The following is a 12,398-nucleotide window of genomic DNA, read 5'->3' on the forward strand; positions in this document are numbered from 1 at the left end:
TTCATATATTCATTTACTGTAGGTCTGAATGAATTTTAAAATATTGATTTGAAAAAAGTCGTTGCCTAAGTATATTAATTTGGGCCACTTAATTATACTTATTTATACCTGACATTTTCCAATTTTGAAGGTTAAAATACAATTGAAGTAAACAGCTACCTCTAGATTATTTTGTTTCATCCTTCCTTAAAAAAAAAAAGATTATTTTGTTTCGACTAACTACTGAAGCATATACATGTAACAACAACACATGTAGTAAGTAAGAAGTATAAACATGTAACATCAACGTATCGTCCCTAATTTATTACATTTTCCGTCTTATTTATAAATAAATAATAATATTTATTTTTTCAAATTTATTGTATAATTAATGTAAGAAGATTTTTCTCAAAATGTTAAATTACTATTTTTTGCCATTCAAAAAATTAATTTATCTCTTACAATAAATATGAATATAATTTTTTTTGGTCATAATACGAATATAAAATAATTTAAGTCATCTCTACCGAGTAAATATAAATTAAGTCATCAGTTACGTACAAGTCTACCCTTAATTAAGTCATCTCATAAAAAATAATCTTATCTTTATGAGAAACGTCTACAATAACATCTTCTGATTCAATAAAATAAAATACTAAAGTTTTACCTAACAAAAAAAATAAAAACTAAAGTCTTTAAAAATTAACAGCACTCTGACACTTAGGAATTGGTGGTAATTAAAATAAATAAAAAAATTGTAACGAAATTGAGTTCAAGTAACACTTTTCTCGGATTTTATATATTATATAATGGAATTTTAAATTATCGGAATCACCTTCTTCTAAAATTCAGAGGATTAATATAAAAAAAAAATGATGTTGATCCACTTTCTTGCAGGACCGGCCTAAAACGAATTTTGAAAAGAGGAATTTATATATTCTAATAATAATACATTTGTTAAAACAATGGGAATGAATAATGTTATCTATTTTAGGATACAAATTTTATTGAGAATTATTTAGTTTAGTTAATACATTATCATGTTATCGATCTTAGAGCATATTAAGTTTATATCTTGGTTTTGGTTTATAGGGAGAGCCGGTTGTAATCTTTCTTTTGTTTATTCTAATTGGTGTAGTAATCCCTTAAATTGTTTACAATGTTGTTAAGAGTTACTTATTTTGAATTGTAAAGGTTTGAGTACTTCTTGTACTCCTTATAATTCATTTTTTGCTTATAAAAAAAATGTTATGGATCTATTCTTGATAAACTTTGGAATAATTCAATATTCAAGCATCGCATATGGATAGTACAAAAAGTCTTTTAGAGAATAGAGATATTTTTGTTGGGTGGATCCCTCCTCAGTCCTCATGTGGGAACCACAGATAAAAGAAAAGAAAAAAAATATAAAAGAAAATAAACAAAAAAAAAGAAGGTTTGTTTTAGAGCTGTCAAAATGGGCTAGTCTGAATGGACCGACCCGTCAAGCCCGATTTTTTTCTAGGTTTGGGCCTTGAAAATCCTAGTCCATATTGTTTTCGGGTTTTTTAGCCCGCCCTATAAAGCCCGTTTAAAATATGGGCTAGTCCGAATGGGCCACAGGCGGCCCGCAAATCCAAATAAATAATAATAATTTTTTTTTTTTCAAAATAAATACTATAAATAATTTGTTTTGGATGATTTGAACTTATTTTGTATTGTAAGAGTTTCTTTGGCCGCTCTACGAGTGTCTCAAATATAATCCGCTACTTAAGTAGCAGACGGTGTTTTTTTCTTCAAATTTCTCATTTTTATTACTTAAGTAGCGGATGAGTAAAAATGGGGCACGCGAGAAACTCGTAGGTAGCGGATGAGTAAAATAGAGCGCGTGAGAAACTCGTAGGTAGCGGATGAGTAAAAATAGGGCGTGCGAGAAACTCTTAAGTAGTGTATGAGTAACAATAGGGCGCGCGAGAAACTCTTAGGTAGCGGATGAGTAAAAATAGGGCGCACGAGAAACTAATAAGTAGCGGGTGAGTTAACAAAGGGCGCGCGAGAAACTCATAGATAGCGGATGAGTAAAAATAGAGCGCGCGAGAAACTCGTAAGTAGCGGATGTAAAAATAGGGCGCGCGAGAAACTCTTAGATAGCGGATGAGTAAAAATAGGGCGCACGAAAAACTCAAAGTAGCGGATGAGTAAAAATAGAGCGTGCAAAAAACCCGTAGGTAGCGGATGAGTAAAAATAGGGCGCGCGAGAAACTTGTAAGTAGCGGATGAGTAAAAATAGGGCGCGCGAGAATTTTTTATCTTATATAGTATATGTATAATATAAGACTAATGATTAACATGGCGATGTAGTTAATTTGAATGTCCAATTTTTGTATGCACAACACAGCGTAGTAGTAGTTTTTTAGTTATTTATAAGGTTGAGTTTGAACACTAAAAGTAAAAAAAAAAACCGGGACGGCCCGAAAGGCCCGAAAGGCCCGAAATAATGGAGTTATTTTTGTGTATTTTTAGTCCTAAAAAATTTAGTAGGAGCGAGCATATTATGGTATCAAGATTCGCCATCAAGAGAGGGAGAAGAGCCTTGACTTTCTGTTAGGCCGGTCTCGTCATTCATGCAATTCCCCGTCAATCGTTCACGCAAGCATCAACACTTTTAGATTAGATTAGAGACAACAATTGACTTCCCCTTTTTGTGGTCCTCGAATATTCTACAGTCTTGTTACCTTTCACAGAATTCACAAAAAGCCTCAATAGCCTATCCTCTTTCTAGTTTGAGGATGTATGTAAAAATCGGTCGTTCTTGTCCGTTTTGTCTTTATCTGAGGGCTATCCCAAGTAGTTTAGTGGTTAGAATTCTTCCTTTTAAAGGTGAATAAATAGAAGGACTAGAATTTGAACCTTGGTACTTGCAATAATTTACAATGTCACTCACAATTGAGCTATGCTCACTGGGACAAGTTATTGGCGTTGATTGTAATAATGCTATCCCTAATTGTATTGAACAAGCTATTGCTAATGATATTTGTTTCTCTAAAATAAACATAGGAATTACACCTTTGAACTTATAATAAAGTATATATTTTTTTGAATGTAACTTATAATAAAGTAAATACAATTAAAATTACAACAATATATAATCACTTTAACCACAAAATAGTTGGGAAGTAGATTAAACAAAAAATGCTATTGGTTTAAGGTGAAGAGGTTCTTTCTTTGTGACAACAAGTCCAAATACTTCGTTCATATCTATATCTTGCTGACCAAAGTTTGTTTCAGTTGGTAGCTTCCAATTGAACCAATAAAGAAGGGTAGCAAGTACATGTTCAACAGTAGTTACTCCAAAATTCATTCCAGGACACCCCCTTCTCCCAAAACCAAAAGGGATAAACTGAAAATCTTGACCTATAAAATCAACTATGCTGTGTTCAAATCTCTCTGGCATGAACTCTTCAGGGTTCTCCCAATTTTTAGGGTCTCTTTGTATTGCCCATGCATTCACATATACCATTGTTTTTTCAGGAATATCATATCCATTTAGATTCACACTAGACATTGTTTCTCTAGGAGGAATGAGAGCAGTAGCCGGATGTAACCTTAGACTTTCTTTCACTACACACTTTAAATAGTGCATTTGGTTGATGTCATTTTCTTCAACTTTTAATTTATTTCCAACAATTCTTCTTACTTCTTCCTGTGCTTTATTCATTATGATTGGATGTCTCACAAGCTCTGAAATTGTCCATTCCAACATTGCTGAGGTTGTGTCAATTCCTCCAACAAACATGTCCTAAAAATTGTAAATAATTATTATTTTTACTTTTATTAAAACTTGTTTATGCATGGTTTAAACCGCTTTCAAAGAAATATTGAAATGTAAAACAATGAAGCATACAAACTTCTATTTAATCCTAAAATATCAAATAAAAATTCTTAATAGGTGAATGAACGACTGTCAGCACAGAGCGACCCACGTACTCACTACTCCCTGCAGTAAGCAACAAGTGATTATGACTTTTTCAAGCTAAACCATTCAAAATTATGGAATGATACAAATATTAAGATAAACCCGGCAATGAGACCTCTCTACCAACCTCCGACGAATTAAATCTTGTTAAACAAAATAACCTAGAACCATTTGAAAACCAAATCTAGAATAGTCAGTCAACGGGACTAAGTCCCACGATATTTTACGATATTGTAAAAAACAAGCTAAATTGGTTGAACCGACAATTAATTAGTTTGTTAATTAGTTTAAACCTAGTTGTGCATGTATTTTAATCTGTATTGGATTTAACTGGTTATCTCAGTTACATTTTTTATTTATTTTTATTTAAAAATACTTTTAAATTTTTATTTATCTAATAGTTGTCTGGTTAATGGAAGTGCGAGAGAGCGGTAAAAAATGGATCGGGCTAATTGGGCCGGCCCATAGACTTGGGCTGATCGGGTCTCAAAAAAGCTAGCTCAAATGAAACTGCCCTTTTTGGCCCAAGTCATGTAGCCCAAATGAATATCGGGTTGGACCGTGCTAGCCCATCGGGCTTCGGGCCGGCCCATTATAAAAAAACTTATGTCATTTTTGTAAAAATAATATCAATTAAAAACATAAAATATTATCATCTAATTGAAAAATTATCATAAAAAATATAATTAAATTTGTAAGCATAATAAAAATGGTCATATTTACCTAAAACCTTTAAAGAAATTAAGTTTTTAATTTACTAATTTGATTTACTTTCTTTTATAAGAATTAAATTTGAGTTTAATTGATATTTAGTGTTGATGTAAAAATTAATTACACTCATATACAATTATATTTCAATAAAATTGATAAATATGAGGAATGAATACATTTGAGTCATGTAAAAAAATCGAATAAATGAGAAAAAATTAAATAAAATGGGCTGGGCCGGCCCATTAGCCCACATGGCCCATACAAGTTGGGTCTGGCTCATAAATATATGGCACAATAATAATTGGATTGGGCCGGACTAACACACACTCATAAATATATATATATATATATATATATATATATATATATATATATATATATATATATATATATATATATATATATATATATAGTCTGGCCCACCAAACAGATCGGGCTGGGCCGAACCATCCCATTTCAAAGCTCTAACTAGAAGTCATTGTTGATTTTAAGTATAGTGAACTTTTTTTTTCTTTGGATCAAGCTAAGGTGTGAGCTTATCTTGATTCTTTATCTTATCTCTCAACACTCACAAGTATGGTGACTTTGCATGTTCCATTAATATGAGGGTCCCTCACAATAAGAAAAGGACATGAAATTGTCTTTGTCAACAAGATGGAAAATGAGCGGGGGGATATTTTACATACAATTCTCCACTATTCAAAACAATTTCCGTCTTTATTCTTCATTTCGGAGAGTATTTTTTTCTCTATCAAATTAGTTGTAAAAAAAGTTTAATCATAAACTAATTAAAAAATGAAGATATTATTGTGAGTCTTGCGAGTTGTAATATTGATAAACTCATAATCATCACATTATATGAATAAACTTATGCACACATTGTGTGATAATATAAATAAATATAACATATAAACCACTTAAATATACGCAAACAAATGTTATTTTAATAAAGTGTTTCGGGACTGAATCTCCACATTACGGTAGACAAAATTTCATCCCCATCCTCAAACTTCATAGCAAAAGTAATTAACTAGAATGCTATTACTATGATTAATTATGTGAAAATAGTAATCTTAATACGTGTATATGCATGCAAGTTTGTGTTTATAGTGAGGAAGTGAAAGGGTAAATTAATGAAACAAAAAGAAAGGGATAAAAGAGAGAAAACCATTAGAATTGCTTTGATATCATTATTGGAGAACTCAAAGCCAAGCATGCCATCCTCTTGGAGTTGAAGTAGAATATCCAAAAACCCTTTTTTCTTGAATTGATTATTTTCCATCTTCTTCAAAGCCAAACGCTCTTCAATCACTTGATCAAAGAAACCATCAAGTGCTTGAAAAGTATCCTTAAATTCTCTAATTTTTCCACTAAGAACATCAATCCAACTCAAAGAAGGGAAGTAATCTCCAAAAACAAAAGTTGTAAGATAAATCATAACCTTCCTTGCTAACATATTCAAATTGCCTTCACTAGCTTCATCAAACTTCCTTCCAACAGCACATTTACAAACAATATTGTTTATTATTGAAATAAGCATTTCACTTATATTCACACATGCATCATTCAAGCTAGCTTCTCTTAGCTTATTCACCAACTCTTCAACTTCTTCTTCTCTAATGGGATAAAATGATTGCACACTTTTCATGTTTAATAATTCTCCAACACATAATTTTCTTTTTTGTTTCCAATTTTCTCCATAAAGTGCAAAACCAACATCGTTGCATCCATACAACAAGATTTTTGGAGCTATATGTTGGGGTCGGTTTGAAAAAACTTTATCATATTTTTTCATGATTTCCATGGCTACATCTGCTGAAGTAACCACTAGAGTTGGAGTTGGTTTTTGTCCCAATTGTAACAACATCATGTTGCCATATTTGAGTGATAGGTCTCTAAGAGAACGGTGTGGAAGTGTGCCTAGTTGATGAAGGTTACCAATGATAGGTAATTTAGGTGGAGATGGAAGTTGATTTTTGGATTTAGGTTTGGGTTTTCTAATTGCAAAGTTAAACACAATCAACACACTTACAAGGAAAAAGAGAGATAGACATAAGGGAGAACAAAAAGCTCCTATAATTTGTTCTTGTGACCATTTTTTGAGAGCCATTGCTTTTCCAAACATATATGTTACACTTAGAATTAGGCATACCATATATATAGCACATTATCCCAAGTCCCAACCAGCAACTCATTGGTAACTTGGTAAGTTAAGAGAAATGAAAGGAATTCTAGAGTTTAAATCTTGAAACTAACATAATTTATTAACATATTACTTCCCTCCGTACTATTTTAAATGACACGGTTGAATCAGATGCACTATTTATATATTTTATTTTGATCATATTTTTTGATTAATAAATAAAAATAAATATTAACATATAAATTATTTTTAGATTTATTTCGATAAATATTTTTAAAATATTTACTTTTTTTTAATTTTTACTAAAATATAATTAAAAATATTAATTGTTAAAGTTATGCATAACATACGTGAAACAGTCAACTGAGTCATATAAGACAAAGGGAGTAATATTTATACATGTAAAATGAATTAGATTTAGTTACTCCTGGAGTAACTCTTAGTTGAATTACTTTACTTAATAACTAGTTATAAATATTTTATTTCACCAATCTAATAGTCGATATTTGTTTATATTTTCTTTTAAAAGTTTTTTTAAAGAATTTTTTTTAGAAAGTTAATAGTTTTAAAATTTTATAAAAATATGTTGAGTAGATCTACTCAATAATTATTTTTTAATTGATAATCGAATTGATAAAATTAAATATTGATAATGAGTTTTTAAACGAAATAACTCATCCCACGGTTACTTTTGCATTAAAAATATTAACGGTTGGAGTTTGAACTTCAAATTTTTTACTTCTACAAACTTAAAGTGTGAGTCTGACCACTAAGATATTTGACAAAAAAAATAAATTAAGTAACATTTGAAAAATGTTACCCCCCCCCCCTCCCCTCCCCCAGAACACTAAGATTGTGTTTGAACGCTAGGCAATTCAAATTATTCAATTGAATGTGCTTCATTTCATTGTTAACATTTTTGGGCAACTTTTATAAATTTTAAATGTTTTGGGTCAATTTTAGGATTTGACAAAAAAAAGGGGCCAATGTGCAAATTTTGAAAATTTATAGAAACTATTTTAGGGGTCAATAATTTGTTTTTTTTTGAAAATTTATGGGGGCAAATTTGAAAATTTTGTAAAATGTGTAGACCAACTTGCAAAAATGGTAAGAATCAATTTGACACTCGCATGTATTCTTTCTAAAATTGTAAGGAAAAAATTTCAAATACTCAATTTTTAAGTGGCATTTGAAATTTCTAAACTTAACTTGAACAATATATACTTTATATAAGCTCTCATCATTTTAAAAATTCTTATAATTAATCATGCAAATAATGAAATTTATAGTAAAATTTAAATTCTCTAAAAAATTCTTTCATCCAAATATATACACTAAATGAATGAAATGAATAATGTCAATCAAGTCTCTACCATACCATTCATTTACATGGGGATATTTTTATTAAGAAAATAATTTATCCGTTTAATTAATTATGACACTAATCAAATTCTATTCACACACTCCACATCCACTCGGTCAAATTAAGCAACAATTTGCAGCTTCATTATTGTTGCTTAATTCATTCATATACGCAGCTTCCTTCAATTATTATATCGGGCCAGTTTAAATGTTTGTTTCTCCTATGCTTGATCTTGAATTGATTTTCTAGGTGTAGGTGGGGTTTATTCATTTAATTTTAAGAGTTTAATATTTTGTGACCATCTTTTGTCAACAAAAAATTATTTTGTGACCATATTAGAAGAAGGTCCCACCATTTTTTTCCAATTTTAAAATTATTGGACTTTTGGATATTTCGTGGGGTTAAGAGATAAGACTGTTTCATTTCATTTGAATAATGAACCGAATTTGGATTATATATTTTTGGTTTATGACTTTATGTAATATAAGTGCATTTTAATTTTAGTCTTTAAAAATAAAACTCATTTTATCACTAGTTCACTACAATATCAAAAATTAAAACCCACGAAAATGAAAAACATAATAAATATTCTTCATCAATCCGCAAAATATATTGAAAATCTTATTTTGTAAGAAATTCATTTGCAAGAAAAAGAAGAAGTATGTGTGACAATGTTTAACACTAACAAATTATAATCTGTAAGGAGACAAAATAAAGGGAAGGGTCTAGAAACTGATGAGTTAGCAAATGAGGAGTGGAGGGTCTCACAAGAGGCAAATGAAGGTCATTCTGTTAAGCTTGATGCGAATTATCACACTAAGGGATTTTATCACACATGGATAGTATATATAGTGAACTAGGAGTTATTTCTGATTTTTATGTGATTGGTGAAGTTGTTATTCTTCTCTCCCAAACTCTCTTTTCACATCTCTAATTCCTTTTGTATTGCAACTATGATTCCTATCATAGCTTTATTTCCTATTCAATTTTAGTATCATTACATTGGTGCTTTCATTCTCACCATGGCAGAGTATGTGAAGAACATCGCCGAAAAAGATCGATGGGATCGATGGGAGAAAATGCACGCTCGCAACAATGCTGCTTTCGACAGAATCATCTCCAAATTGGAGATTCTACTTCAACACTACAACTGCTCGCCGAGCTCTTCCCATGGTGCATCGAACTCACCCAAATACATCCCTACACCAGAACCGTTGAATACCAATTTATTGATGCATGATGAATTTCGTTTATCTGCAAAACAGATCGAGGTTCCTTCTGTTAGTGAGCAGAAATTATTGCAAGAAGAAATTGTTGCTTCCAAATCGGCGAACAAAACTCTCTTAGTTTCAGATACAATTGTTCCCTCCATGGCACCAATCGTGAATCATGTTGTAACCAAGGACACTGCCCTGCCTTCTTCGGATGCATTTCTTCCATTCTTGGAACCGATTCTGGAACCTGAATCTGTCTGTGAGACGAAAATGGTGGAAACAGTGACGCCGACATGTGATGTCGATAACGATGTTGGAAAACTCGCCATAATAGAGTCATTCACGAGGATTCATGGAACACCAAGACAGAGGGATCGACGATTCACTAAAATTGGTTTGGAGGTTACTACAGAGACAATGGCCTTGATTTCACAGCACGAGCCACAAGATAACGAGTCAATTTCAGAATGGCTATGTACAGCAAAATCACCATATCCAATAATAATGTTGTCTAGCTCGATACAAACAAGCCTTTCTCATGCTCGACGAAATGTCTCAATGAAGTCGCTGCTGCCAAAACCACCAGATTGGACCTATCGCACAATATCGAATCCTCCACAGCCACCTGCACCACCTGATCAGACAAGCTGTGTAGTTGCTACCAGGTTTGCTGATCATATTAAATCTTGGTATATTGAATATAGCATTGTGGTGGGTACATTAGGCAAAATTAAAAATGAAGCATGTGGTACAATGTTCATTTTGTACGATGAAAATAGTTATAGATACATGAAATTAAAGGGTGGTAGGATAGAATTGTCTCATGGCTACTTTCTTGTAGTTTACGGTATCATTAAACTAATAGAAGCACTCTTAGTCGCTAATGAGGTTCTGTCAAAAATTAGTCCTCTGGACAACCACTTTTGTGGATTTGGGGAACATGGAATTGCACCAGATAATGTAGCTATGACAAATGGTGTTGGTAATAATGTATCTATTGGAGAAATCGCAATTACTCTTGAAATTACACATGGAAAATCTGTTTGTACTGGATTGTTAAATGCTCCATCTTGGACTAATATTGAGTATCATAGTTTTCTTGTTGTGCTCAATGTCTTTGAGAAGAACATTAAATTTTTAAAGAGATTGGTTGGGACTAAAAGTATGGGAGACATATGGTATTTCTCTTATGAAAAATTTTGTAGGTCTATATGCTATTTTCAGTGGACAAAGAATAGAAAGTTGAAAACTCAAAGACGTGTATGCGGCTATAAAATCTTCACTGGATGGAAGCAACAAAAGCTGCTGTCAAGTTTGTTTTTTCATGTGTCAGGGGATTATCATTCTTCTTTGGTTCAACTTTGGAGGAATTTTAGAGAGGAAAATATATCAATTGAAGAGTTTGTGTTTGCTCTAAAGGTTGTTAGCCATTGCTTGCTTACTGATGCAATGAGTATTTGGCAGGAGAAATATTATGAAGCAATCATTGCATGCCGGAGAGCATCAAATGATTTTAGGACTCACAAAGGAGAGACTCGTTCATCATGTTCACCGTGGTTGGATCGAGAGTATTGGTACCGGATTGAATCACACATTAATGACATTCTCATGATATGGAAAGATCAGTTGGTCCATTCATTCAGTGACTTTTATGCACACTATGGCAGCATTCACAAAGCTTGTGACCTATTTCATGATGTGAAGAAGAAGGATATGATAGCATACTATTCTGCAATGACTTACAACTGTGAAATGAATGCCAACATGATTGATGAGTTAATTGCACCAATAGTTGGCAAGGGAGTTGGCCTAAACTACACCACTTGTATTGGAATTGTCATTGTTGTGCCTCTTGAAGATGTTGCTGCTTCATTAATTCAAGTTCCGTGCCTGACTTATTTTTATGTTGCTTTTACTACACTAGTACATTTACTGAGTGTACACACTTCAATAATGCCAGCTGTTACAAATGTTGAGATGGTAGGAATGCTTGGATCTTGGTCACAAAGTGCAAAGCTTGATCTACTTTGTGTTCATCTTATTGTTTTTCCATGGCACTCCAAGAAATGGGATCCGGGTGGATTGTCTTTTGGCGCGGTGTGCTTTGCTTTGAACTTGGAAGTCATATGGAAATATGTTGCTATCATCCAATTGTATTCTCTAGTCCATAAAGAAGGCATACTTAACTTGGAGCTTACTTTAGGAGTTACTACTCTCAGTCAACACCTTTATCTTAATTTCAACCTTGAGGACAAGGTTGGTTTTAAAGGGGATGGTATTGTAAGGAGACAAAATAAAGGGAAGGGTCTAGAAACTGATGAGTCAGCAAATGAGGAGTGGAGGGTCTCACAGGAGGCAAATGAAGGTCATTCTGTTAAGCTTGATGCGAATTATCACACTAAGGGATTTTATCACACATGGATAGTATATATAGTGAACTAGGAGTTATTTCTGATTTTTATGTGATTGGTGAAGTTGTTATTCTTCTCTCCCAAACTCTCTTTTCACATCTCTAATTCCTTTTGTATTGCAACTATGATTCCTATCATAGCTTTATTTCCTATTCAATTTTAGTATCATTACATAATCATCCTCTTTATCCTTGTATGATTAACCAGTTTTTAATGGGTCAAATTTCCTATTTTTAAGGTTTTTTTTTTCTCTATCATGTTTAAATTTTTGTTATCGTAACATATTCATCACTTCAGTTTAAATATTCATCATTCTTTAACCGAAAAACATCCAAAATTCGACTAATAAAATCATCTCTTCAAACTTGATTTTAAACTCATCACCAACACAGAGTCGTCTTCGCTGTCTATCGGTCTATATCTAACTTGCAACTACTTTTCCCATCATTTAATTTTTCATTTTCACAATGTGTATATATAACAAACTATGATGTAGAAATGTATTTATGCATGAGATCATTTTATCTCTTTACTCTTTTTTCTCTCAAGGTTAGTTCATCTCTTTAACAATACTGCTAGTAGTTCTTTTGAGGAGAAAGTCTGATTTTATTAACTTTGATGC

The 12,398-nt window shown here is 32.1% G+C and overlaps 2 protein-coding genes across 2 annotated transcripts; one reads left to right on the top strand and one right to left on the bottom strand.

Moving 5' to 3' along the window:
- Nucleotides 1–3,057: 3,057 nt before the first annotated feature.
- Nucleotides 3,058–6,939, bottom strand: LOC123884254 (cytochrome P450 71A1-like). The gene is made up of 2 exons (XM_045933321.1): nt 5,814–6,939; nt 3,058–3,757 (listed from the first exon to the last, which is right to left on the bottom strand). Exons 1-2 carry the CDS (start codon nt 6,798–6,800, stop codon nt 3,140–3,142), a joined length of 1,605 nt encoding a protein of 534 aa, XP_045789277.1. The 5' UTR covers nt 6,801–6,939; the 3' UTR covers nt 3,058–3,139.
- A 1,923-nt stretch (nt 6,940–8,862) lies between these two features.
- Nucleotides 8,863–11,955, top strand: LOC123887496. Its single transcript, XM_045936823.1, has 2 exons — nt 8,863–10,030; nt 10,571–11,955. The coding sequence occupies exons 1-2, from the start codon at nt 9,174–9,176 to the stop codon at nt 11,805–11,807; spliced, it is 2,094 nt and encodes a 697-aa protein (XP_045792779.1). The 5' UTR covers nt 8,863–9,173; the 3' UTR covers nt 11,808–11,955.
- Nucleotides 11,956–12,398: the final 443 nt, after the last annotated feature.

Source organism: Trifolium pratense, linkage group LG5, assembly GCF_020283565.1.
Source record: "Trifolium pratense cultivar HEN17-A07 linkage group LG5, ARS_RC_1.1, whole genome shotgun sequence".
In the NCBI taxonomy this organism is placed as follows: Eukaryota; Viridiplantae; Streptophyta; class Magnoliopsida; order Fabales; family Fabaceae; genus Trifolium; species Trifolium pratense.

Excerpts from the sequence above, each read along its gene's own strand:
- LOC123884254 (XM_045933321.1), bottom strand. The coding sequence starts at position 6,800 with ATGGTATGCCTAATTCTAAGTGTAACATATATGTTTGGAAAAGCAATG. Across the intron at positions 3,758-5,813 it reads ATATCAAAGCAATTCTAATG|GACATGTTTGTTGGAGGAAT; the intron begins GTTTTCTCTCTT and ends TACAATTTTTAG.
- LOC123887496 (XM_045936823.1), top strand. The coding sequence starts at position 9,174 with ATGGCAGAGTATGTGAAGAACATCGCCGAAAAAGATCGATGGGATCGA. Across the intron at positions 10,031-10,570 it reads AGCTGTGTAGTTGCTACCAG|GTCTATATGCTATTTTCAGT; the intron begins GTTTGCTGATCA and ends AAAATTTTGTAG.